At 42.7% G+C, this 27,619-nt stretch overlaps 3 protein-coding genes across 8 annotated transcripts; 1 reads left to right on the top strand and 2 right to left on the bottom strand.

Annotated features, from left to right (window-relative positions):
- Positions 1-21: 21 nt before the first annotated feature.
- Positions 22-9,488, bottom strand: LOC121709190 (macrophage-capping protein-like). Of its 4 annotated transcripts, XR_006031861.1 has the most exons (10): positions 6,917-9,488; positions 5,729-5,922; positions 4,609-4,763; positions 3,750-3,911; positions 3,328-3,477; positions 2,972-3,058; positions 2,634-2,766; positions 1,549-1,640; positions 261-423; positions 22-230 (listed from the first exon to the last, which is right to left on the bottom strand). XR_006031861.1 is itself a non-coding variant. In XM_042092369.1 (9 exons), exons 2-9 carry the CDS (start codon positions 5,919-5,921, stop codon positions 358-360), a joined length of 1,038 nt encoding a protein of 345 aa, XP_041948303.1. In that variant the 5' UTR covers position 5,922; positions 6,917-9,488; the 3' UTR covers positions 22-357. The 4 variants fall into 4 exon arrangements, 3 of the variants coding, with proteins under 3 accessions (XP_041948303.1, XP_041948304.1, XP_041948306.1); XM_042092369.1 differs by having other exon boundaries at positions 22-423; XM_042092370.1 differs by having other exon boundaries at positions 22-423; positions 1,549-1,637.
- Positions 9,489-9,563: 75 nt separating this feature from the next.
- On the top strand, positions 9,564-14,227 carry slc25a35 (solute carrier family 25 member 35). The gene is made up of 5 exons (XM_042092373.1): positions 9,564-10,195; positions 10,478-10,543; positions 10,660-10,812; positions 11,234-11,368; positions 12,880-14,227. The coding sequence occupies exons 1-5, from the start codon at positions 9,824-9,826 to the stop codon at positions 13,048-13,050; spliced, it is 897 nt and encodes a 298-aa protein (XP_041948307.1). The 5' UTR covers positions 9,564-9,823; the 3' UTR covers positions 13,051-14,227.
- Positions 14,228-14,913: 686 nt separating this feature from the next.
- On the bottom strand, positions 14,914-27,619 carry rangrf (RAN guanine nucleotide release factor). Of its 3 annotated transcripts, none has more exons than XM_042092374.1 (6): positions 27,509-27,619; positions 26,900-27,088; positions 26,625-26,741; positions 22,087-22,249; positions 21,253-21,347; positions 14,914-15,371 (listed from the first exon to the last, which is right to left on the bottom strand). In XM_042092374.1, exons 2-6 carry the CDS (start codon positions 26,962-26,964, stop codon positions 15,248-15,250), a joined length of 564 nt encoding a protein of 187 aa, XP_041948308.1. In that variant the 5' UTR covers positions 26,965-27,088; positions 27,509-27,619; the 3' UTR covers positions 14,914-15,247. The 3 variants fall into 3 exon arrangements, with proteins under 3 accessions (XP_041948308.1, XP_041948311.1, XP_041948309.1); XM_042092377.1 differs by having other exon boundaries at positions 21,253-21,299; XM_042092375.1 differs by having other exon boundaries at positions 27,494-27,585.

Genomic DNA, 27,619 nt, shown 5'->3' with positions numbered 1-27,619 from the left:
AAGTAAATGGATTTCTTATACTTTAGTACAACCACAGTGTTTTATCAACATTTTTCTAATTGTACATCAGTAAATACATGAGGAAGCCCCAGAGATGTTGGAGACACATCAATATACAAACTGTGAACTATTGGCTTTGATTAGATAATAATAGACAAAAGTGGTGCCTATCATAGTCTATTAGCACTGATAGATCTATAGTTTAGAGTAGACTATTGGGACTGATAGATCTATAGTTTAGACTATTAGCACTGATAGATCTATAGTTTAGAGTAGACTATCGATCTGTTTTTTTGTCACTCCAGTTTCCATTTTGTGTCCCTCCAGTTCAGTGTATGTATGTCACTCCAGTTTTTTTTAACTCCAGTTTTTGAAAAATTGCTTAAAGAGGATTGATTCGCGGCCCTGAGGGAGAATTTCCACCTACAAGAAAGGAAAAAAACAGGTGTTAGTCAGCACTTAGCAGTCTGAGATTTTCTTGGGAAATTATACATGGTTCTTGCTCTCATGGGGGAAATACTCCCATGTGCGTAACTCAAAAGCGCTTAACTAGAAGTTCGTAAAAAAGGACTTTCGAGAGAACTGGAGAATGCGGGACACAGTCAAGTCAAGTCAAGTCACGTTTATTTATACAGCGCATTTCATACGCAGAGGTCATTCAATGTGCTTTACATAAACGCAGCAAACAGAAATAGCAAATAAAAGCATAGAAGGACAAAAGTCAAAGAATAGTTTAAAAAGTAAAGAATAAAAGAAAACATAAAACACAAAGGTAAAGGTACATAAAAGTATAAAAGGGCAATAGTTTAAAAGTGTTTAAAAAGTAATAATTAAAAGACATAAAAAACAACACAGAATGATTACTCCGAGATAGTGATACTAGTCAAGCACCCAGTGAACAGCAGCACTATATGGAGATTCTTGAAGTAGTCCCAAACAGTGAATACCCTGGACTCTTCCATTATGTATGTAGTATTTACATAATTACTAATTACTACATAAGCTTAATATGGGCACTAACTTACATTGTTCAGATGTACACTCTATACAGAGGAGGCTGTTACTGAAATGTCTCAAGGCATGGAATGAACCGCACACCATATAGCTCCCATGTGATTTCATTTTGTTTTACAGAGCACTTACATTTTTAAATCACATGGGAGTTAGATGGTTAGAGGTTTATTCCATAACTTTATACTTTAAGTTTAACATTTTTGAATCAGCATGCAACCTTTTTAAGTTTGGATTGTATGTGATTGTTGTACCTGTTACTGAAATGCTCGCAGTCTTAACAGGAGACTGCTACCAGGGCTTAAAAGCAAGGAACATTTCTGTGTCTGAAGTTATCTATTTTCAAATCATAAACGGCCAGGTCCACGCCTAAATGCTGTCACCGAGCCTGAGAACTTTAAGCCCTGTGCTACTGTCAGCACAAAACTTCAATCTGTGGTTTGACTTTCTAAAAATCTGTGGTTCGAGTCACATGCCATGATGTGGTTTTACTTTTACTTTCTGAGTTAACAGTGATATAAAATACCTGTGTCCTACCTGTGTTTCCAAGGGATAGCTCATCCGCTGGATAAATTGGTCAGCTATTTTCAGAGACATCATCTTCTCCTCAGAGTTGGCTCCATGCCCTGCTGGTCAGTCAATCATTTCATTAGCCACCAAAAGTAAACTCACTGCAAAGCATACTTGATCTTCACACACACAGACACAGACACACACACACACACCCAGATGAGCAGTATTTATGATAAATGTATTTAAAATATGTATTTTGTGGAAGAAAATGCCTTCGTATTTTGTATCAAAATACTTCATAGGTGTGTATTTTTGTAGTTTAACAATACTGCCAAATATTTTTGGGTAAAACCAATACTTCACAATCACATCATAAAAGTGCAAAACAGTTAATGCAGCCTCTGACTGGTGCTGACTTCTTGTGGTCAGAGTATTGAGATTCAGGAAGATGCTCCACTGCAAGATCATGCAGGTTGCTCACACACACTGTACTGTACATTTCCTCTCTCGCACCAACCTCAAGTTTCTTGAGAACTTTACCACAAAACCATCAGCTTTTTCTTGAGAACTTTATCGACTTTAACAACTCGATATTGGTTTTTCACATTGCTCTCCATTTTTTCACATAGATCTCACCATAGAGCTATGTGAAAACTCAGATTTCTCCTTTAATCAAACATTCTGTATCTCTCAGGTTCGGTCGTTAGTTTGTGCCACTTGACAAGTTAGGTTGTGACTTTTTGAGTACATCTCCGATTCAGTATTTAGGCTATAAGATGTAACAGGCAGGTCAGCATAGTTGATCTGTTGACCATTTGCAGATTTATGGCATGCCAGAGTAAAGCTATTGCTCTCAAACACTGTCCACTTAATCGAGTCAGTGTACTGATGAAGGAATAGATAAAATAGACAGATATGGAATGTTTGCAAAGTGATTCATGCTCCTTTTAAAGAGTAGTACTGTACTTACTCTCAATTACAGTATTTTATTTTGATACATGGTGTGGCTACTGTATTTAGTAGTTTATTTTGATACACTTAAAATTAGGGTATTTGATATCTTATTTTAAAATACATTTTGATGGATTTTTGCCCATCCCTGCACACACCTTTCCAGACATATATTTTGCCGTTGTAGCCATTGTCCAGTATGAAGCAGTCGTCTCTTTCTAGCAGCTCTTGACTAAAAGGGCTTTTGTCAGACAACATGGTCAGTGCCATGGATCCTGTGGCATCAGACACCTGTGGAGGGAGAGAGAGAGAGAGAAAAAGCGAGACAGAGAGAGAGAGAGAGAAAGAGAGAGAGAGAGAAAGAAAGAAAAAGAAAGGAAGAGAGAGATAGAGATAGAGAGAGAGAGGTTCCAAGGTGACTGGAGGATGACTGACAAGTTTAGAGACGCTCAATCATGAGGCAGAAAGTACAACAGTGCTATTTGAGTCCCCCCACCTTGTACAAAGTGGCTGAGTTCAACACGTCTGTCTGGGTGTCATCCTCTGGTGTACTCTCTCCCAAATGTGGAATAGGTCCAAGAACCTGTAATTGAAGAAGTCCATTGTCTTGCCTACATGCTCTAGTAACCTTAGTGTCAATGTATCTGTGTCTGTAACATGTTAGTGTCACTAACATCTGTGTTGGTCATTTGTCTGTGTTAGTAATGTGTTTGAGTTATTGATCAGTGTCAGTGTCAGCGTCTGTGTCTGTGTCTGTGTCAGTAATGTGTCAGTATCAGTTACATGTCTGTCAGTAATGTGACTCTGTCAATAATATTATCCTGTTTATTTTTGCTGGTGTTGACCTCTGACCTCAACCATTTCCAGTGGCTCCTCTCCCTCTCTGACATAGATGATTTGGGCTTTGCTGTTTCTCTCCGTGTCACGTATGAGTGCAGCGATTTCCCGTACCTTCTGACGCTCAAACATGTTTGCCTTTGATCCGCTCCATGATACAATGGTCTGAACAAGTGCACAAAGACACACACACACACACACACACACAGGTGCATGATGAATACATTACATAATCATACACTTTTTCAAAGCCTTATCTCCCCAGCTATCAATGAGTCTCCACACCCCCATTACGCCCATTCACACCCAAGATTCGCCCATTCAAACCTTTTCATGTGCCTCAACACACACACACACACACACACACACACACACACACACGCACACACACACACACACACACACACACACACACACACACATACATGCACACACACCTCCCCCAGATCTAAGACAAAGCAGTCCCCTTTGTTGAAACTCTTCCAGCTCAGCTCAACCTCCTTGGCTCGGACATTGCGCTTCCCTTTGACCTGGTAGAGACGGTGGACCAGACCAGAAGCCCTCTGGGCCCTCCTAAACCCAGACTCCACACCACCCTCCTTCAAACAGAATAGAACACAAGCAGATACATCAAAAGGATTCACTGTGTATCATTTTACTTGACACTTGTCATAGGACATAAGATCTGTAAATGTAATGTAAGACTTCAATAAATTGAGTGCAGATGGTAAATCTGATTATTTTGAGTTATTTGAGTGTGAGTTATTTTGAGAGTTGGTTTGCAGAACAGAGTCATGTGATCACTATTGGTAACGGCCTTGACAGTATTCTGAATGTCTGGTGTTGTGACAGTGTATGAGCATTTGTCACCCTCATGCCTAGAGCATGACCTAACACAGTAACATGACACAGTTATGATGACATGATTATGCCTAATCATGGGATATATGTTCGCATATCTATACAAAGGCTATGTCCCTCTTAAGCTGATGATACAGAGGGCAACCTTTGGAGCAATGAGGCTGGGCTTTGTTCCTGAGTATTGTTGTTCTGGTTCTGGTGTTGTTCTCTTTCATATTGGGTAACAATTTGTTTCCTGGAGAACTTTAATCGTCAGTAGGCAAACTGTCGGTGTGAGATCGGCCATGTGGTTGCTTGCCACCATTGCTCAATTAGTTTCCACCTTCATGGTGGAGGGCTGGTTGCCTACTACTCTCCTTGGGGCCTCATGTAATCCATGTGCCCCTGCAGATAAGGACACAAAGAATAAAGTCTATCTTGGTCAGCGTAGCTCACCTTGTAGCTGACTCCGTTGGGGAAGAGGCTCATGAACTCGAGTGTCTCGTAGCCCTGGACCTGCCGGTGCTGGACTGGGTGTCCGCCCAGGAAGTGGTCCAGCTGGATGGCCAGCATGGCACACGCCCCCTGCTCATCCCGTGAGGACTTCTCTCCTGAAAGGGCAAGGTTGGGTTGCAGTTAGGATATGGTTGGTTGGAGCCTTTCTTGAACTCTCTGAACTCGCTGGCAAGCTAATAAACTTGTATCATGGTGACACATTGTCAGGGTTTGTTTCAGTCTCACGCATACACGCACACGCACACACACACACACCCCACCTGTTAGTGGTGGTGGGATAAGGACATAAAGTTATGATTATCTACATATTGTAACTAAGAAGCCAGGGATCTCCTTCTGTACATCCGTGTCTGTCTTTGTGTTCTTCACATGAACCGTTCACACTTGGCGAGTGTAAACACTGTGTCAACTGGCATAGTGAGACTGTTACAGACTGTTGCTGACAAGAAAACAGTTAGCAGATTTTGACCTCTTCTATATGGCAACTGAGGAGGGGAACAGCTGCTGTGTTATACAAGTGGTATTTGCAGTTGCCATATTGGAGAGGTCGAAATCCAAAATCCAATACTGGACTAGAATGTTGAGAAAAAGAAAGAACTTCTAATCCTCAATCCCTTTCACCCTCTATCTCCACTTCAAGACCTTACAAATCAACCTTATAGCCATCATATTCAATGAGGTTATTTCCCAGCAGTGCTGTAAATGCTGTAATCTCTTGTCCTCTCTCTCTGGCACTCTCTCTCTCACACACAAATTGAAACAAAGCCATTAAACTCGGGAAAAACACTGGCCCTCTTGACTCAGTTGACTTACCATTTTCGAAATGTAAAAAAATGCACAACAAAAAATCATTCATAAAAACTATCAATGTGTATGGCAACTGCCTTAATCTGATTTTGGCCTAATCTCACTCCAACAAATCCCCCCAAATTTCAATTCTGCTTTATAATCCTGTCTAATCCAGTCAGTCTGTTTCCAACCAAAGCCTCCACTAGGACACACACTCTTTCTCTCTCTCTCTCTCTCTCGGTTTCTCTGTCTCAGAACGAACCCTACACACCCATCCACATGTGCAGGTCCGCTCCCTCCTCTCCGCGGTTGCTCAGCACCAGGTAGGCGTCCCCGTTGAAGAACACCCCCAGCCGCTCCGACTCAAGAGGCATGGCCTTCATCTTCTCCACCCTCCACGCGCGCAGCCCCGGCTCGCGGACCTCCGGGCTAAACTGACCCGGCACAGCCCGGAGAGGAAGCATCCTGCCGGGGCAGATGAGAGGGGTCAACAGGTAGGGCGAGCTGATAGGGGAGTCCAAGAACGCGAAAGAAAGCGCTGTGTCAAAGCTGGAAGTAATTAGGAAAATAATTATGATGAAAGGAAAGCCGCATCAAATACATTTCAGATTAACGACGAGGGCCAGAAAAGGAATGAAGAGTATACGGAGAGAAAAGTGAAGAAGAAAAGGATGACAAACACGAAGAGCAAGAACAAAAAAACATTGAGCGGACTTGAAGGGATACACTGAAGGGGAAGGAGAGATGGGGTCAAAAGAAAGGCAAGAAGGGGGGTGTGGTGGGTCCATTAGAGGAAGACAAAAGGGAAAGGATGGTAGGTGAGAGAGCAGAGAATCCGGGCATAATGGCAGCGTAAAATGAGACGCGATTGGACAGGGCAAATAATTCATGAGGCAAGCCGATGCTGAAATCATAGTGAGATTAGAGAGGTGAGGGGGCAATGGGGCCGAACTGCGGAAGAGCGCAAGAGGCACAAGATGTCCATAAATCCCACAGTTTCCCCTTTCTGGCATTACTCAAAGGCTTTGCTCAATGTGTTGCTATTTATGATTTTACAAAATAATTTATTCTCATCAAGTTTGGTTTATTTCATTATTTTCAGAATACAGATCAACATGTTCTTGTTTACGATCATATCTTGTCTATCACACAGCCACCAGGTCCAGAAGTTGGATGTGTGCCTTAGAATGGCTCCTAAATATTCAAAAAAATAGTATTTCCTCAGTCGAATTCACCAGATTTGTTGTCATTACTGGTCAACATTAAATCTTCCTTTGTGTCATGTTAAGTCTAGCTCTAGCATACAGAAAGCATCTTTCAGACAACCAAATATCCTTACTATCAGTATGATGTCACAAATATACTATTGATTCAACTTCATATATTGAAACTTAAGGTCATCTAATGTTTTGGCAATAAGGACTCCAACCAGCAACAGATTGATTTGAGGTTTTCTTACCTTGTGGTTTATCCTCTTGAGCTTCTAGTCCTCTTCAGACTTCAGAGATTAGACTGTGGTGTGTGTTACCGTTTCACAGTACTACTTATTGTGAAAAGTGACTTCCCCAGTGGTTTCCTGAAGTCATCATCCAGCTCAGTAGTTTTGAAAGGCAAGTGCAGTGACTGAGACACAGGCCATACAGTGCATCATACCTCCAGTGGACCAGAACTCCCACACATGTTAGTCCAAGAAAGGTTTTCTGTCCATATTTTTGGAAGATTATGTTTCACTACTTCTTTGCACCTGTAAACATGCATTCTCTTTGGAGAAACAAACATGGAATGGAAATTAATTCATTATCTTAACCTGCCTGGTGCAAAAGTAAATGCAGACCTGCACTGGATTGATGATAACAACACTGCTATACACAGTATTGTTCAACCATTGTTTGCATTATGTAAAGTTTAATTAATCATCAGCAGAAATAATCAGGCAACTCCTTATTCCAAGTAATACAGAATAGAATTCAGCATTGGAAAACGGGTAATGGAAAGACATAATGGTACGGAACACTTTGATACAGTAAATTGCTAAATACTGCCACTAGGGGGAGATCTCACCGTATTTTTCATCATTCAGGCCGTATTTGGCCTAATAAAAATCAAGACTGGCAAAGGTCAGCAGAGAAACTTGTGTAACTAATTACACAGGCAGGTATTGTAAACAGCCTAAAAGGGCAGTCCAGGGATAGCCAGTGTGAAATGTGACTATATTGTTTATAATAGCCAATCATGATGTAAGGGAAAAGGCTAAAGGTGCTTCTGCTTCTACCATTGTGATGCTGTAAAATTTTCTTTGGAAAAGGAGGGTAGTGGTGAGTGAGAACTCCATGGAGGTTGGTTATACGGAGAAAGCTTATCTTGGGATTTGTGGGAGAGTCGCTTGGTGTACCTCATAGAGGAACATAATATGACTGCCGTACAGTGCTGCATGTATCTGAAGAAAATCACTTCTTAACTTCTCCCCATCCCCTACTCCTGCAATTCCTTGTAAACCACAAGTCTGACATGCTCTCCCCCTTGGTTGCTCAATAATTGTTGAAACTCTGCTTATGTATGCATATGTATATTTCACAAAATGTTCAAATGTTTGTACAAAAATATATGTTCTAAAACCACACTCATCCTCATATTCTCTACAAGGTCACATAAGAACTAAAGACAGGTTTACAATGACAAACAAAGATGACACCCAAATGTACATCTGTATTTGCATTGCACAAGTATTTATTATGATACTACACACATCTATGCATGTGCGTATGTGTGAGTGTGTGTTTGTGTGTGTGTCAGTGTGATTTTTAGTACCAGTATGTGTGTCTCTGTGTGTGTGTGTGTGTGTGTGTCCGATGTGTTTATGTACGTATGTGTATGCCAGTTTGTGTGTGTGTGTGTGTGTGTATGTACAAAATTGTGTGCACTGTCATTGTGTTGAACCAAATGTGTGTATGGTGGATGAAATCAGTCCCTGCCATTCTATTATATACAAACACTTTTTAATCACACCCAATCTGTGATTCCTACTTTGTCAAACTCATAAAAATTCAGACCAACATACTACCAAAAAAATGGTTATGGGAGTTATGGGACAGTTATACTGCAGTGGATTTCTGTGTCCAAAATATTGCATTTGTGTAGTAAAATGCAGTGTAGTGTAATGCAGTTTTCCTTGTATAACATGTTGCATTTCTTGCATATGAACTGCAGTTTTGATACTTATGTGGGTGGGTGGGGGTTCTATTCGTGCTGAGATAGCGTAGGGGCGGTATAATTACAGAGGGAGCCTTGTACTGTAGGACTGAGAGGGTGGGTTTCATTCACTCATACCATTCTCAGACCTCCTCCTTTTCTAAATATATAGCCTAGTTATCCGTACCTCTCCAGGCTACTAAACATGCTTATTTGTGTGTTAAATGGAGTTAAATCCATATTTGCTTAATTGGGTTATTTATTGGAGCAACAGAAAATATATTAACATCCTATAGGCTTTACAGGCAGCTCTTGCTCTTGCATTCCCCTTTCCCACCGACCCCCCTCGGATACCAACTGAGAGCCAAACTCGTGAGTCATGATCCAAGTTAAACGTTCACAGTCAGCCCTCAGAATAGCCTTTTCATAACAATGGGGACTATCTGACACAGCAAGTACAACTGGATGAACTGCACAAGACAAAGAGGGCCCTCTGGGCTAACCCTATCACATGGTTATTCCGAAGGCAAATGCAGGCTGAAGTTACAGGACACCTCGCTATAGGCTACATTTTCGTGCGCTAGACGTATATGTAGCCTATGATATCATAGACATTTGATTAATTTATTTAAAGGAGTAATTAAAAAAAAAAAAAATAATAATGTCAGTGACTAGACAAAGGCCTATGCCCTATTTTAACACTCATGTCATGTTATAAAAATGCATGATACATCTGTTGGTAGCCATAACTCAAAACACGATGCAAATATGCAACGTTACTAAAGTCACGTGGAAATAGACCGTGTTTTGGATATCCAATCAAAGGGGGCACGATGAAGGTTGGAGCAGCATCTCGATTTTAATTGGATAAGACGCAAAGCCTCAGGTTTGGTCGGAGAATCGTACGTTGACATAATGTACGAGCATGATGCCTACACGTTGTCGTGAATGGCGTAAAGGGACGTAGCAAGGCTTTGAATTGTATATTACCGTTATGCAATGTAGTGACTTTATACGGGACTTTTGCTGAATACCTTTGCTTTTTTGTATCACCCCCAGACGTTTACAAGACAGTGGTGAAATCAGTCAACTGAAACAATGTAACGTTAGCATCGCGGCTAAATTCATTAATAGCATCTGTCGACAACTGTAGCGCCCTACAACAACATAGTTAATCATGGATTTCGTTTTGAGTGGGATGGCTGCTTGTGGGGCTTGTTTATTTACAAACCCACTCGAGGTAGTGAAGACGCGGATGCAACTTCAAGGAGAGCTGAAGAGCCGGGGAACGTACCAGGTCTACTATCGAAATGTGTTTCATGCCTTCTACACAATTGGCAAAGTCGATGGACTTGCGGGATTACAAAAAGGCTTGGTACCAGGACTCATTTATCAGTTCTTTATGAATGGGGTGCGTCTCGGTTCATATGCCATCATCGAATCCGCCGGTTACATTCAAACTGACGGCAAGGTCAGCGCGGTGAAGAGCATATTGGCAGGGGCTATTGCTGGGGTCGTCGGTGCCTACATGGGCAGCCCGATTTACCTGGTAAGTCCAAAATGTCGCTTTAGCTGGGTATGTTTCCTAGTACGGATTACTACCCGTGTTAGTGTGATAACCTAATCTGTTTTGATTGACAGAATGACGGGTGCAATCGACATTACATTGTTAATATGAGCCAGAATCAAGAGTGAAAAGTGAAAGCGAATGCTTACAACAGTGAATTTGGGGGTCCAAATGAATAGGCGTGCCTTTGTATGCACTTGCTTCAGTCGATTTGCATCAATACGCTGTTTAATGGTTCTGAGATGATCATGTTCTCGTGTCTAGGTCAAGACACATCTACAGAGCCAGGCAACGTCCTCCATTGCCGTTGGGCATCAGCACAGACATAGGGTGGGTTAATTACGTTTGCCATTTTGTATGTTTTTTTTTTATTTTTTATTATTATTTCCAGTTTCAGTCTTCATTTCGAACCCCAAGATTTACAAGTGTTCTTGCTACTGTGTCAGGGGATGCTTCATGCACTGGCGGCCATCCACAAAAAGCATGGCATGATGGGATTGTGGAGGGGTTCCAGTGCTGCTATTCCAAGGGTCAGCGTGGGTTCAGCTGCCCAACTCTCCACTTTCTCCTCCTCCAAGGAGCTTGTAACAGATCTACAGGTTGGGTCTGAAGCCACAGAGAGCTTAAATATGAACTGGAAATAAGATTGAATAATATTAAAAGTTTCACTGTTGAATTATACATTGTTATATATGGTGTTGAATAGTTACATTTCTACATGCATTCCAGATTAATAATATTGACTGCTATAGTAGATTTTAATATAGATTAGTTCTTGGAATTTGCATATGTCTATCAGTGCACACGTTGTGTAGGTAGATATGGAGAAATTCCACTGGAAACTCCAATATGAATACACACATTACATAACACTCTTACAGCAAATGAGGAACAGAAAAAAACCCTCAGTGGTCTTATTTCAACATAAGAGGAATACTGGCTTATTCAGGAATGTTTGACTTTTGATTTTACTTGCTAAATGTCTCCCAGACTCAAACCTGTGCTCTTGTTAACTCTAAGCTGTTTCCAGAAGGCAGCTGGCTGATAGGCTTAACCGCTGGAATGGTCAGTAGTGTGGCGGTGGTGATGGCCATGACTCCATTTGATGTGGTCAGCACACGACTCTACAACCAGCCAGTGGACCACCTCGGCAAGGTAAGAAGACATGGTCCAGGGTTTCCACTCTAAGTCAAATGTAAAATTCCATGGCTTTTCCCTGACAAAAAAACTTCCATCGCAAATGTAAAATTTCCATGACTAACTATATAATTAAAGTGATGGTTCGGAGTAATTTCACCCTAGGGTCCTTTGCACCATGACCCGAGCCAAACACCCTCCCAGAACCTTTTTTCCCTTGGTCGAACCCTGGTCGAGTAGCGCTGTCAGAAACTGATGACGTTCTGCAGTCGTAATGGAACCAACTTTTATCTCGTAAATTACCCCACTAATAATGCCCTGAATGGTACGAAACTTCTACAGTAGTACAAGTGCACCAGGAGTTTTAAGGAGTTTATTTAAATAACACTTGCCTGATTATCTGCTACTATACCGTTGCATCGACGTTTCTTCCGTGATTTGGGAAAAGCCCGTAAAAGTCCTGGCAGAAGGATGCATAAGGATGTAGATCCAGGAATGCACTAATATTTTGTTCGTTGTCCAGTTTGCAACAATTATTAGTTAACACTAAGTTGTAAACACTTCGGGAAAAAAAAAAATAAAAACTGGATATACCAAAAAACTTTGATGTAATCGCTTCCCGCCAGGACTTTTACAGGCTTTTTTACGAGGGTAATTTACGAGATAAAAGTTGGTTCCTAGCCTGGGTGTTCCCATGCTGCCTTGCGCGCGATTTGATTCACGCTGCTAAGGCAGCCTGGAAACTACCGCCCTAATTTTTGCCTCAGATAGGGAACCAATCACAGAACAGGGGGGAAAGCAAGATGATGATGAGCTATGCACAGACACATTTGATAGACATCCGTGGCACCCAATAAACGGATCTGGGTATTTTTTTCAAATACGAGAAAATGAACGTTTGGTTCCCAGACCACGTCTCATTGAGAAGTGGTGGCGCTAGCCAGGCTAGTTGGTTCCATTAAGACTGCAGAACGTCATTAGTTTCTGACAGCTCTACTCGACCAAGGGAAAAAAGGTTCTGGGAGGGTGTTTGGCTCGGGTCATGGTGCAAAGGACCCTAGGGTGAAATTACTCCGAACCATCGCTTTAATTGTACAATATACCAACCAATGAGTTCAGAGCAGCCGCGTAGCGTTCCATCTTTTACTTCTTTAGAGCAGGAGATGAATAAATGCGCATTGAATAAATAAATTTGGGCTACTCAAGCAAGCAGTAAAGCGAATAACCAGATATACTCCAATTCTGCCTGGAAATATTTGAATTAATGTATTATTTTCGGCAAGTACATTTTAAACTGCTACAACAAAATTCCCTGATATTCCATGACTTTGTCCCAAAAATGATCAAATTCCCTGACTTTCCATGTCTGGAATAGACTTTCCAAAATTCCATGATATTCCAGAAATTCCATGACCCGTGGGAACCCTGATGGTCGTTGAAAACACTACACAAGTTACACAAGCTCACCTCCTATGTGTGAATTGCGTGTGGAATTCATGACATGAGCGTCTGGCACTTCTCATCCACAGGGCGAACTTTACCGGGGCTTCAGCGACTGCTTCTCCAAAACACTGAAGAAGGAGGGAGTTACAGGCCTCTACAAGGGCCTGGGCGCTTCATACTTCCGCCTCGGTCCACACACCATCCTTTCTTTGGTCTTCTGGAATGAGCTGCGAAAGGTTTACCAGAAACACAGTTAGTACCTTAAGGGGAAATGTGTGAGTGTGTATGGGAGTGAGCGAGCAAGCAAGTGAGGGAGGAAGGGAGAGTGTAGAGATCACTCCTGATAGGACAAAACTACTCACACACAAAGCCCTCAGGTAAACAGATGTCTCATTTGCAATGGATGCAATGCTAGTTACTTAAAAGAGGAGGCCAGTGTATACAGTATGCCACAGGAGAATGGAAGTATGTGGTATGAGGAGAGTTTTTTTAAATAGACCTTCTGATATGCAAAGGGACAGCATGTCCTTTAGGCATACAACAAGGCCATAATGCATATATAGCAAGTTACATCTTCTCAGATTACTAACGGGAAATAATGAATAATTTTGCTTAAAATGTTTAAGCACCTAATAGAATGTGTACGTTAAATATGCTATCTTGCAATGGGATACCAAATAGTTTCACAAGTTTTAGTTTTTAAAATGTATTATATTTTAAAGGTATAAATATTTTTAAATTCCATGATGTAACTGGAACAGTAAGCAAATAACATTTCTGAATACAGTAGAGGCAAAGGAAAGAGGAAGGGGTGTGATGTAATGTCTTTATGAACAAACTGTTACTCAATATTACTGACTTATGACTCTGGTTAGACATTCCACAGTCATTCTTACAAAGATTGTTGATGGGACTCAAGATTAGAAAACCAGTGCGAAGGTTTGCCATTTCGGAAGCTAGTAGTGCAACCAAAACATATGGGAGGATTGCTCACATAATGGTCGTGGTTCTTCTCATACCGGCATTCGTTTGGTTTTGGTGTGATGCAGTGCAGGGGCCCGCTTCATATTCATTCCCAACTTAAATGAAAGACAAACTGGTCTTACATTGGTAAGACTGAGAAACAATAGTCAATGTTGACAGTATAGTGTTGTTTCTAATGACACTTGCTTTGTCCTTGTCCTTAAGAGATCATTTGCATGTCAGTGGTTTGAAGATGACAAGTGGATTGTGCTGAAAGAAAACATAAACCCTTTGCCTTACTTTAGAATAACTTTTGATACAGAGTATAGCGCTTTTTTGTGATGCTTGATATAGGAAATGTACTGATACAGATATTGTAAATCTGCAAATACAGCAGATATATTGGCATTAATTGAACTGGTATTTGAAACTGACCGAAATGAATCAACAATAAATTGTGTTAAAATAAAATACTTGGTCTATTCACTATTCACAGATGTTAAGGGAAAACAAAGTTAGGAGTACTGAAACATCCTCTGCCCAAGTGTCTCAGTTAAACATTACATAGACGCTGTGGCCTTGTTGCATTACAATGAATGAAAAGAGCCTGGTTTCTATGACAACCGGAAAAGAATAATGTTCCGTCACACTTGATATGTTTACCAGACTCACAAACAATTCAAGAGAAACACCCATGGGAATATGAGTCTAGGGTGGTAAGAAGCATGTAAGAAAGGCAAGGAAAAGGTTTTACGGGGACGCTCTTAATTACTTCCACGTTTAAATGTCAGGTAATGTTTAACAAACCATTTAAGTAATTCGGCCAACACTTCAACCAGTATGAGCACACATTCTCCTCAGGTACATTTCATGGGTAAGCGATAAGCCGTTTCCCTAATGTAATTAAAACACGAAACAAACAAGTATTTTTTTTTTAATTTTACAATCAAATGTTTTCAAACATGTTATTAACTACTAACTAAAAGATGAACAGAACATCATCTAACTTACAAATTATAAATGTAAATTTAGTCAATGTCAAACTGTGACACATTATCATATGAAACGCAAGCCCCTTTGCACTTCAACTGCTTCTAGCTTTTGGTCAGAAGTCAACTGCACACTACCCATAAGTTATGAGGCTGACCAGTCAGTCACAAGGTACAGTGCCGTTTATTGTGGACAAACTTGTGTAAGTTAGAAAACACCCCTGTGTGAATGTCATTGACTTGCATTCTTTAACCAGGCAGACGGAAGAAGGAACTATGCAACACTTTTAATAGTGTTCATTAATTAATCTGTCTCAAACTGACACACAGTGTCACTGTTGAATATAAAATTCTTCAGGAAACTAAATATATTTGAATAACACCTCAGTCATCCTTTGTTTAATTTTCCCTAATTCTAGATCAATCTTTGATAGGACATCCACTTCACAGTAACACCTAAAAGTCTTTACATAACATTTGGCTTTGCGTCCAGCCCGATAAGCTATCCAAATACTCCAGGGTCGAGCAGCTGTAAGGACGTCATCACACACTGGAAGTCCTGCACTGTCCAGGGCTCTGCAGCCGGCCCAGCCACTCCACTGGCACCTTTACTGCTGCTGAGAGGGCTGAGGGCAAACACAAACACACATACACACACACTGAGTTCAGCCAGGAGGAGGAAATAATATAATATATATGATCTACAGTGTATACGGAAAGTATTCACAGCGCTTCACTTTTGCCACATTTCGTTATGTTTCAATCTTAAAATGGATTATATTTTTTTTTGTTCTCATCAATCTACACAGAAAACTCCAACACCCCACAAAAAAGCAAGTGTTTGGAGTGTTTTGTAATAAAGAATGTAGCTGATAATTTTTTTGCAGCTTGGTCTGAAGATCATGTGTGTCAAGTTAGGTGACTATCGGACAAAATGTGTGACCTGTGAAGCTTTAGTTTCACCTTCACTAAAATCCAATATGGCGGAAAATCCATTATGGCGGAAATTGATGTCATAGAACTCGTTGAACTCATCTTCGTCCAAGGATTCCAACGATACCTCATTTCTGAAAATTGAGCCAACGGGTCAAAAGTTACGTGTGTGAACGTACGTCCAACTTTGTCCTGTTGGTGGCTCTAGAGGGCTCGAGGTGCCGACATGAAGCTTGGTGAAATTAATCATGGGACTGTCCCCAATCAGTGTACCAAATTTCACAACTTTTTACCAGACGGTTCTATGGGCTGCCAATTCACCTTATTCCACGCGCAAACATGGGGGCGCTAGCTTTGCCCACATTGTCTCCGAACTTCCGATTGAGCAGTACATCCATTGCGATACATTGAGATAGCAGAGCTCTATCGAGATGACTGGCATCATATATTATGGGTCATCCTAAAGTTAGGAACGTTTATTTAGGATTTTGGTGACTTAAGACATTTCTGTTATACCGCTTTCCTATCTGAAGTTAGGAAAAAACTGACTTTGGAGTGGCTGTTCTGTAAGTTAGCCTCTCAAAGTCAAAGTCAAAGTCAAAGTCAGCTTTATTGTCAATTTCTTCACATGTTCCAGACATACAAAGAGATCGAAATTACGTTTCTCACTATCCCACGGTGAAGACAAGACATATTTTACCAATTTAGGTCCACAGACAAACATAACATTCAAGTAAACAAAAAAGTAAGTAAATAAGTAAATAAGAGGGCACATATAATAATAATGAAAAAATAAGAGCAGCAAAATTTGGTTGAAATTGTGCATAGACAGTCAATAAAATGCTAGTGCAAAGTCAGGCCAATAAAAGGCTTGGGTAGTTCTGTTTGACCTAAGTAAGAAAGAAAGTGGCATAGTGGTGCAAGTTATGTAAGAGCAGCAGAAGTGTTGTGTTTTCAGGACAACAACACCAAGTTGTAAAGTGTACAAGTGTGCAAGTGGAGTAGTGCAGGCGGCCATTTTGGGTCCAATGTCCAGGATGTTATGTAGCTGAGGGTGGAGGGGGGAGAGGGGGGAGAGGAGGGAGAGAGTTCAGTATCCTTACAGCTTGGTGTATGAAGCTGTTGGTGAGTCTGGTAGTGCGGGAGCGCAGGCTTCTGTACCTCTTCCCAGAGGGCAGTAGATCAAACAGATTGTGAGCGGGGTGACTTGCATCACTCACAATTTTGGTCGCCTTGCGGGTGAGGTGGGTGGTGTAAATGTCCTTCAGGGAGGGGAGTGAAGCACCAATAATCCTTCCAGCTGTGTTCACTATGCGCTGCAGGGCTTTCCTGTTGTATTCAGTGCAGCTTCCGCCCCACACAGCGATACAGCTGGAGAGGATGCTCTCAATGGTGCCTCGGTAGAATGTGGTCATGATGGCTGGTGGAGCACTTGCTCGCCTGAGTTTCCGCAGGAAGTACAGGCGGCGCTGAGCTCTCTTCGCCAGTGATGCAGTGTTGGTGGTCCAGGAGAGGTCTTCACTGATGTGCACCCCCAGGAATTTGGTGCTGCTCGCTCTCTCCACCAAAGCACCGTTGATGGTCAGTGGCAGGTGTTGGGTGTGACCTCTCCGGAAGTCAACAACAATCTCTTTGGTCTTGCTGACGTTCAGCAGGAGGTTGTTGTCCCTGCACCACGTGGTCAGATGGTCGACCTCCAACCTGTATTGAGTCTCGTCGCCCTTGGTGATGAGACCCACCAGAGTTGTGTCGTCAGCAAATTTCACTATGTGATTGTTGCTGTAGGTTGCAGTGCAGTCATGCGTCAGCAGGGTGAAGAGCAGCGGACTGAGCACGCAGCCTTGGGGGGCCCCTGTGCTCAGTGTGATGCTGCTTGAGGTATTGTTGCCAACACGTACTACTTGGGGCCTCTGACAGAGGAAGTCCAGTAGCCAGTTGCAGAGGTAGGTACTGACTCCCAGTTTGTCAAGTTTGCAGAGGAGTTGTTGTGGTATTATGGTGTTGAATGCAGAACTGAAGTCTATAAACAGCAATCTCACATATGAGTCTCTTTTTTCCAGGTGGGTGAGGGCTGGGTGGAGGGCAGAGCAGATTGCATCCTCTGTAGACCGCTTGGTTCGGTATGCAAACTGGAAGGGGTCCAGGGTGGGGGGGAGAATGGCTTTGATATGTGACATGACAAGCCGCTCAAAGCACTTCATGATGATGGGTGTCAGTGCTACAGGGCGGTAGTCATTGAAGCAGGATGGAGCAGTTTTCTTCGGCACAGGTATGATGGTGGCAGCTTTGAAACATGATGGGACGATGGCTTGCTTCAGGGAAGTGTTAAAGATGTCTGTGAAGACATCCTTAAGCTCCCCTGCGCAGTCCTTCAGCGCACGACCTGGGATGTTGTCTGGACCTGTTGCCTTACAGGTGTTGATAGCAGCAAGTGTCCTCTTCACGCTGTCGGCAGAGAGGCACAGGGTCTGCTCATGTAGAGGGGGATGGGTCTTCTGTGGGCAGGTGCTGTTTTGTGCTTCAAAGCGAGCAAAGAAGCGGTTCAGGTTGTTGAGCAGAGGGATGTTCTCACAGCTCTGTGGCGCGGGCTTGTAGTCCGTGAGGGCCTGAATGCCCTGCCATAGGCTTTGTGCGTTCCTGCTGTCTTTGAAGTGGGTGGTTATCTTGTGAGTGTATTCCTTTTTTGCTTCCTTGATGCCACGGGACAGGTTGGCTCTCGCTGTTTTCATGCCAGCTTCATCCCCAGCTCTGTAGGCTTTGTCTCTGGCCCTCAGCAGCCTGAGGACATCCCCTGTCAGCCATGGCTTCCAGTTAGCCCGAGTGATGATGTCTTTTGTGTGGGTCACATCATCGATGCACTTGGTGATGTAAGAGGTTAGTGTCTGTATACTCCTCTATGTCTGTCCGGTTGTTGTAAGTGGCTGCCTGCTTAAACATTTCCCAGTCTGTTGTGTCAAAGCAGTCTTGAAGAGCATCGGAGGCTCCCTCAGGCCACACTTTTACCTGCTTACGAACCGGTTTGTTCGCTGTTACCCTTTGTCTGTATGCGGGCATTAGCATAACAGTGATATGGTCTGAAAGTCCAATGTGGGGGAGGGGGGTGGCTTTGTATGCTCCTTTGTGTGTAGTGTAGACCAGGTCCAGGATGTTATCTCCTCTTGTTGGAAAATCAACATGCTGGTGTAGCTTTGGAAGTACAGTTTTGAGATCAGCATGGTTAAAATCTCCAGTGAAGATGGTGAAACCATCTGGGTGTGCCGTCTGTTGTTCACTGACAGCCTGGTACAGTTCACTAAGAGCCGCGTTCTTATCGCTGTTGTTGTTGGTAGGCGGGATGTATACTGCGACTAGCAGAATCGCAGTAATTTCCCTTGGCAGGTAAAAAGGACGGCACTTTATGATCATAAACTCTGCCAGTGGTGAGCAGTGTTTGCATACTACTACAGTGTCCCGGCACCATTCGTCACGGATGTAAACACAGATTCCTCCTCCTCGTGATTTACCTCCCTTTACAATGGCCCTGTCTGCTCGATAGCATGCTAACTGCTCCAGTTGTACAGCAGAGTCCGGAATGTTGTCATTTAACCAAGTCTCAGTGAAGACGAGCACACAGCAGTTACTTACTGTCCGGTTCGTTGATCTCAGCAGTCGTATGTGATCCATTTTGTTGTCCAGTGATCGTACATTTGCCAGGAGAATGGATGGTATGGCTGGGCGAGTTGGGCTGGCCGCTAGCCTGGCCCGGACGCCTCCGCGCTTGCCCCTCTTCTGCTTCCTCGCACACCGCTTCCGACGCTTTCTTTCCGGGGGAGGAGTAGCAGGCGAGTCCGGTGTTGTTGCAGGCCGGAGTAGTCCGAGTTCCTTTAGCGTCTCTGTTGCAAAGTCCAGAACGCTGCAAAACTTGCTTTTGCAGATGTCTCTCTATCCTCTTCTGCCGTGTTATCCCAATGAAGCTAACTAGACGTAGCTAGCCGACCGGAAGTTTAAAGGCAACGTGGAATTTTAAAAAAATGGGCGGGGCTGAATAAGGTGAATAGGGCTGAAACGATTCATCGAGTGCCTCTGCCGCCCTCGAAGCCTCGTTAAATTCCTATGACGCGCACTATACGCGCAGGGATCCGATTGTTCCACATGGACCGTTGTTCAGGAAGCACACCACTAGCGCGTGATACATTCCAGAGAATGTCTAATAAGGGGAGAACCTCCACTCTCGGGAAACTTCCGGTTTATGAACTGGTTGCAGTTCCTCTTCTGGTTCCACGTGAGGGCGCTCACGAATAAGTGCAGAATGAATGGAGGTCTATGGAGCTGTACCCCTCAAATCCACTTTTCTCTGGATATAATTTTTTGCCCAGAAATTTGAAGGGTGCAGAGAAAATACAGACCGCTGAGTATTATATTTTTTGAATCACTTATTTGTTCTAAAAAGCCTTTCAAAAGTGTCAATGACTTCATTCATTAGCAGAAAGCTAGTGTGTTGTGGGCAACAACGACCTAACCTGTAAGAAATCGAAAGGACGCAAGTACTCGTTCATTCAACTCAATAAGGAGTGATCCGGCTCTCCGTAAACGGGCTCTGTACATTCTGAGAAGTTTGCCTACAAAAAAGATCCAAAACGGCCATCTTTGCCCATATAAGGAGATCCGGTTGTTAATTGAAGCTAACAATTGCATTGCAAGTTAGCTCTGGGTAGCAAAAATCTAAGTGTGCCGCCTTCACTTACGGGAGATAACAGTATCCACTCGAAGGCAGAGGACAAAAGTGTGTTTCATACTTTTTCATCCTCACGAGACTTTAACAGGTGCGATTATTCAAAATGCAAAAAAAAAAAAAAATACCCGATTAATCGATCGATAAAGTGCTAGATTAATCGATTACAAAAAGAATCGATAGCTGCAGCCCTAGCTGCAATAGACTCCCATGGAAGCGTAATAATAGGAATACGTAGAAACACAATCGGTGCCTAAGCAGCTTCGCCTGGTTTTCACTCTGACATACACCAACTGTGAGACCTTATATAAAGGAGATGTGTGCCTCTCCTAATTATGTCCAGTGAATTGATTTAGGCACAGGTGGACTCCAATCAAGTTGTTGAAGCATCTCAAAGATCATTGATAGAAGTAGGATGCACCAGAGCTCAATGGCAAGTGAATAAATAAATACATTTTAAGATGAGTCTGAAATATAACGAAATGTGGAAAAAGTGAAGCGCTAGGAACTTTCCGTATGCACTGTACTTTGACCAGGTGCTTCTCAGTAGGACAGCAGACTTTAAGATAAAGAGAGGGAGCTGGAGCACACTGATCGCTTGCAGTCTTTTATTTCAGTGCAAACACTGAAATGTTTCAACACTACTATGTCTTCCTCAGAGGACACCGATGCTGTAAGTTCCTTCCCATGATATGATATGATAATTAAGTTTAAATTCCCTCATTTGACACTTGTAGACGGTCTACTCCTATGCCTATTCTATATTGGATGGCCCTCACAGATAGATAGTTGTGAGGGCTCACCTCTACAACAACTCACTGACTGTGACATAAATAATGAATGAGAACATGAAAGACACTCACTTGATGATAACTGGATCATTGAAGGTTACAAGGACATCTGTGGAGAACTGAGGAAGCCGAAAGAGGCACATGTGGATATTCACTGTGTTTTTCGCCTAAAGATGGTCACACAAGGTCAATCAGATAACAGGCAGGCCTCAAAGAGAAAGTGCTTCAATTGTCTTATGCACCATTTTCAATCAGATTGTTTTGTAATTAAGCATTCCACTGTACAAATATTTCGGTGAATTGGTTCAGTTGTGGTAGTTCAAACTTCCAGTAGTTCAAGTTCAAGTAGTTCAAACTGTCTGTGATACAGATATTCTGGGTTGATACTGGCTTTTAAATGATTGCATTTTACAGTCCTGTTATTATTATAGCCAGGTTAAAGTTACAACAGATTTATTTTTATCGTTAAACATATTTTGCACAAATCTTTTTAAATTTTAGCTGATTGTTCCACCTAGCGATCCAGTCTGTGTGTATGCATTCAAAACTCAAAAAGGTGTTCCTGCACCCTCCTTGCTACAAAGTGGCTGGAACTGAGGAATATACTACTGCCGACAGTCAATATGCTGCTTCAGGAGCGCAGAAAAGAGGGGTGCAATTATACTGGAGCCCAAATATCAACAGTCTTTTGTCAGAATCTTTACAAAGTCAGAAAGACTTTACCTTAAGTGTCAAAAATCAATCATGGATGTGCAAAAGCTATGCCAGCATATTGTTTGCTGTTATAGCATTTTACAAAATAACTCCCTTGTCAGTTCCAGTACTTCAAACAACAGCTCTACACCCGTTAACAATCAATTTCACTGGGAAAAGACATTACAGTCTGCACTCTGCAGCCTAACTCACTTCCTCGTTGAATTTCGAGACAAGCTGCCCCCCCGTCAGGAGCCAGGCGGAAGCGCACTGCTGCAGCGACAGCTCTGCTTTGGGGATGGCCTGGACCGACCGCACCTCACAGGTCCCTGGCTCAGAGGCTTTGTTGCTTCCCGCCACATCTTCAAAGTGATACCTGGGGTATCAAAGAAACAGTCTCATCAGAATCAGCTTTATTGTATAGTATAAGTATATATACTTTTTTGATCCCGTGAGGGAAATTTGGTCTCTGCATTTAACCCAATTGTTGAATTAGTGAAACTAAAAACAGCACACAGTGAACACACAGTGAGGTGAAGCACACACTAATCCCGGCGCAGTGAGCTGCCTGCTACAACGGCGGCGCTCGGGGAGCAGTGAGGAGTTAGGTGCCTTGCTCAAGGGCACTTCAGCCGCGGCCCACTGGTCGGGGCTCGAACCGGCAACCCTCCGGTTACAGGTCCAGAGTGCTAACCAGTGGGCCACGGCTGCCCAACAACCTGGCGTATTGGCCAGGTTTGCTTAAAACAAACAAGGAATTTAACAAGTACAACACTCACTTAACATAAGAATAAAAAAAATAAAGAAAACAAGAACAGTAAGAATAAAATGAAGAGCAGTAGAATGGCTTTTATGTTTATGTTCTCATTTATATTCTTCATGTGTTCATTAATGTACTGACACTTCATTGTAATGAATTCTGTGGAGCTCTGTGGAGGGAGATCTGGACAAGGCGAACCAGTTGTATCATCTCTACAACAGGTTCAACTGCCCAGCCCCAGCGGCAGTGGTCTGTCCACCCCCCTTTGCTAACTCCCCCCCTCACTCTCAGTGCAACACTCACCCCCACCATCAAAGGCTGATGCACCCCTCCCCCACAAGGTGACTCATGCTCCATTCGATTTGTGTTTGCAAACTCGGAGCTCGTCAGTGACGTCATGTCATACGAGCTGTTTGTGTTCTGTTTGTCAATCAGCTGTGCTACCACGCGTTAGCATTTGGCTATTGTTAGCAGTTTGTAACGAAGCATTGCACAGTGTTTTACCCAAACAAACGTCATAGCATCATGGCGACAGATAGAGGTTGGACACTGTTGTTTCTACGACTGATTTAATGTGCCACAAATGCAACAGAACTGCTAATAAACAGTACATATAAGGCTCGCATTTACTATTAATGGGCGCAGCCATCTTGGAAATTCAAACTCATTGTACTCTGCGTTCGATCAAGTTGACGAGTCGTGTTTGAACTTCAGAGGGCGTTCCCTGAGCGTTTCCTTTGCAAGTTTGAACCAAAAACAGCTCGGAAAACGACTTAAAAAGACAAATGGAAAGACCCATAATGCCCCGTTCTATTAGTCTCGTACGCCCATGAACGAATGAGTTGCTAGCGCAAACCCTGGGGTTTGTAGTCTTTTTGGGAAGAACATGGATGCCACCAGGGCAGCAGCTGTCTCTAAGTGCTGGACATTTGTCTAGAACACGTCCCTCATTCTCCCTTGTTGGGTATGGTCAATGTGAATTAATAATAAAAACTTTTTTTAGTAACTCAATTTCGCCTATTTCAATTTCAACAAGTGCTGTCACGTTTCTGTCGAGCCACGAGGGGCATTAGCAGGCTAGTCATTGTTATTGTTTTATGTAGCCTCTTTAGCAAACCGGCTGGAAAACAAATCGTTACATTGTATTGCACACACAGCAAGACCGTGCAATGCATGAATTAGTGACCGGATTGAAGCAGCAATGTAATCTAGTGTGTAAGAGCATTGCATCGACATTAAAATTACCAACACAGTACAAATGCAAAGAAAATAGGCCCTGACAGACGGTGTCCATAGCTGCTCAGGGTCTGTGCTGCGCTGAACTGGGGAGCCACTGAAGCACATCTTCCACCTGAGTCTCCGTCTCAGAAAGTCCCAACCCTGTTTAAGACAGTCATCCCCATCCCAAAGAAGCCACACCCAAGTGAGCCTCTCTGACACTGTGATCAGCAGCACCGGAGCTTCACATGGAACTGTGCTCTCTCCAGTCCTGTTCACACTGTACCTGTCTTACTTCTGCTACAAAACAGCAGCCATGCCACATGCAGACATCTTCGGGCGATACTGCAATGGTGGGGTGTATCAGGGATAGGCAGGAGGAGGAGAACAGGAGCCTGGTGGAGGACTTTGTGCAATGGTGAAAACTCAATTACCTACAACTCAACACTGCTAAGACCAAAGAGGAGGTGGTGGATTTCCGTAGGTCTAAGCCCGTTCTGCTGCCAGTCTCCATTAAGGGGGTCAATGTGGAGGTGGTAAACACTTACGAGTATTTGAGGATACACCTGGACAATAAACTGGACTGGTCAGCCAACACTGAAGCACTCTACAAGAAAGGGCAGTGTTTCCCATACATTGACTTATTTGTGGCGGCCCGCCACAATATCAACATTGACCACCACACAATGATTTTCCAGGTTGTACTAAATTGTGCTTGAATCTGGTTAGAATCATAACCGCGCTGCACTAATTTGTTAAAAACTGTTGCATTCGAGTTAATTCTGCAAACCTACCACCACAAATAGAATTCAATTCTGTGGGAAACACTGAAGGGCAGAGCTGGCTGTACTTCCAGAGGAGGCTGCGGTCCTTTAATGTCTACAGCAAGCTCCTCTGAATGTTTTACCAGTCTGTTGTTGCCAGCATCCTCTTCTATGCTGTAGTATGCTGGGAAGGAACCACTAAGAAGAGGGATGCTGGGCGACTGGACAGGCTGGTAAGGAAAGCTGGGTCTGTCGTGGGCGCATAACTTCAATATCAGATAAAAGTACCCTCAACAAACTAATCAACATTTTGGACAATGACTGTGATCCACTTCACGGCACTATCACAAAGCAGAAGAGCATGATCAGCTCAAGACTACGCACACTGCCATGCACAACTGACAAACTGAAGAAGTCATTTGTTCAAAGGGCCATACAACTCTACAATGCTTCAAGGGAAGAGGAGCGATAGACTTCTCTGCATAGTCTGTCTGCCTCTCCATTCTCTCCACCACTTCCACTACCACCTATAACAATGTGTGTGTACTGACTGTCCACTGGCCCACTGTTTGCTGCTTGCGTTGTTTACTGGCTAGATTAGCCCATATGGACAACCCCTCCCTCCTTCCCCCAGCCTAGACTGAGGCCTAACTTCATACTTGACCAATGGCTGTAACCCTATTACTTCAAACCTCTAATATTGACTGTTGATTTTTGTCTCTCATACTTTCTACTAAACTTTATCCCATATGCACTGCTATCCTTGCACTGCTATAGTTTCTACATTACTCTCTTATATTGGCCATATGTAATGCTGGTCTCTAGACTCTATCCTTGCACTGTTGAACTTATTTGCACTACCACCATGGCGCACATACTCTCATAGAGCACCTTACATGCATACTGAATCACAGGGTCAGTCACTGCAAGTGTCTCATGCTATACATCCCTTAGTACATTCATGTGGATTTTTGATTTAGTATCTTTTACTATCCATATTATTTAGGTGGATTAAGTTATTTTATCATACTGTTTATGTTGTAAGTGTATGTTGTGTGAGACGTCTAAGCTACTGGGACCTTGAATTTCCCCCTGGGGATCAATAAAGTATCTATCTATCTAAATAACTTTTCATTGGCTTTTAATTCAAACATTATCTGCATCATGAATGTATAGTAATAGAATTATGAACCCTCTTGGTAGTCTTAAACATAAGAGTAAACATAATTTATTCCACTGCTTGGTTGAATTTCCCATTGTCCTACGTAATTTAGAACGACCATTAACCGTATGTTATATGCACACCTATGAAGTAGATCCAATTTTTTGGCCGTATCACACTTGTATATTAATTCGCCGAACTCGTTGTGAACTGTCACGTTGCATCCGAGATGTAAAATGCAGACGTTCAGAACATTGCAACATTGTAGCATATGACGGAGGTGGCTTTTAGCTAGATGGATGACAGCAGGCTAAGTAAAAGCGATGTTTCAAAGCTAAAGTTCATCAGAATCTTGGGATACGCCCGCTTGACAACGGGAGAGATAGAACTAACGACTGGCCTTTGGCCGTAGCAACCATCCATTTAGAACTAGTAACGGCAGTTTGTCTTGTGAGTTGAGAAATTAGTTGATATGTGTCGGAAGAAATTAGTTCTACAAACAAGACAGTTTTAGCGATTAAAACGTTTAAATTGTAACAGGAAATGAACACAACGCAAGTGGCAACAGTGGAATAAGCGGGATAATGGCTTCGCGTCGGGGCCGTTTTACAACCTCGACCGTGCATTAACTTCTGTGAACAGACCACCGTGTCGTCCATTATCCCTTAGCACATAATAACCTTGGAGAATCATCCTGTTTTTGAAGTTTTGGGGTGACAAACCAAAACCTTTTGTACTGATGTGAAATATACCTAACTTGCTGTAAAGATCATTTCAAATTTTTGAATAGCTTAGGTCACTTATCACCCCTAAACAATGATTCTTTATAGTTTGTTTTAATAATTACTTTGCTGCATCTTCATTTTCCACTTGGCTCTGGTACTCCAGCAGTTCAACTATGATGCTCTGGTCAGTGTCCCGATGAGCAAACACCTCCTGGTTGTCTGGGATCTCCCGTAGCTCACTGCTCTCAAACAGATCAACAGGAGTCATATCAGCAAAAAACAGGATCATTAACCATAGTAATGTGACTGTCATGAGTATTGGATTTCAATTTACAAGAAATGTGATCTGATCTGTCAGCAGAGGTAACACAAAACCATATAATAATGCTACACTTACCTGATATCTTGAGCACTGGGCGGGAAAGTGGCTGACAAGGCTCCTCCAAACAGTGGCCGAGCCATCTCACTGCTTTTAGGGAGAAGATGTTCTTCTAGAAGTGGTTACTTCTCGGACAGAGTTGCAGGTTCCAGACGCAGTAGAATGTAAGGTGCCTTGTCATCTTCCAGGAATCAGCTAACATGAAAACTAAAAGTATAGGCCTAAATAAGTCTCAACTTGGGCCAATTACAGTAAGATCGATCCATGTCAGTACAGGACAATATTGTGTCTACACCATAGACTGTATATATAGAACTATATAGTTTTAAGTCTAATGACTACCCTACTTATTAGGTCATCACACTTGCTCCGGTGACTTGTCCTCTATTTAAGGACACCAAGTACACATTAGATACACGTCAAAAAGCTCTGTGTTGTGTCATGTTTGCAAGTACCATTGACAAGTAATCTAGGTTAGCATAGTCGCTATCTTAGCTACAAAACATCAGCAATATGTCAAATACTAGAGTCGGAATCTGTCTTATACCGTATCCCTTATATGTCATTGTAAAACATTGCAAGAAAAGTTACTACGGCAGCAAAAAAACTAACGTGTAATTTCTTTACCAGGATCACAATGTTACACATGTCTCGGCTTCAAACCATCAGCATCAGCCACATGCGTCGCACGGATATGAGGTAAGAGATTGCTATGAGCTTTTACTGTCTATGTGCTGC

Source organism: Alosa sapidissima, chromosome 5, assembly GCF_018492685.1.
Source record: "Alosa sapidissima isolate fAloSap1 chromosome 5, fAloSap1.pri, whole genome shotgun sequence".
NCBI classification, from domain to species: Eukaryota; Metazoa; Chordata; class Actinopteri; order Clupeiformes; family Clupeidae; genus Alosa; species Alosa sapidissima.
The sequence above is the reverse complement of the archived record's forward strand: the minus strand, read 5'-3'. Positions and strand labels throughout refer to the sequence as shown.

Coding starts and splice junctions, on each gene's coding strand:
- rangrf (XM_042092374.1), bottom strand. CDS start 26,964: ATGGCTCGGCCACTGTTTGGAGGAGCCTTGTCAGCCACTTTCCCGCCC. Junction 26,742..26,899: donor CCCAGTGCTCAAGATATCAG/GTAAGTGTAGCA, acceptor GTTTGAGAGCAG/TGAGCTACGGGAGATCCCAG. Junction 22,250..26,624: donor GAAAATGAAGATGCAGCAAA/GTAATTATTAAA, acceptor TTGATACCCCAG/GTATCACTTTGAAGATGTGG.
- slc25a35 (XM_042092373.1), top strand. CDS start 9,824: ATGGATTTCGTTTTGAGTGGGATGGCTGCTTGTGGGGCTTGTTTATTT. Junction 10,544..10,659: donor GGCATCAGCACAGACATAGG/GTGGGTTAATTA, acceptor CTACTGTGTCAG/GGGATGCTTCATGCACTGGC. Junction 10,813..11,233: donor AGCTTGTAACAGATCTACAG/GTTGGGTCTGAA, acceptor GTTAACTCTAAG/CTGTTTCCAGAAGGCAGCTG.
- LOC121709190 (XM_042092369.1), bottom strand. CDS start 5,921: ATGCTTCCTCTCCGGGCTGTGCCGGGTCAGTTTAGCCCGGAGGTCCGC. Junction 3,912..4,608: donor CCAACGGAGTCAGCTACAAG/GTGAGCTACGCT, acceptor TTCTGTTTGAAG/GAGGGTGGTGTGGAGTCTGG. Junction 1,641..2,633: donor CAAAATATATGTCTGGAAAG/GTGTGTGCAGGG, acceptor TTGACTGACCAG/CAGGGCATGGAGCCAACTCT.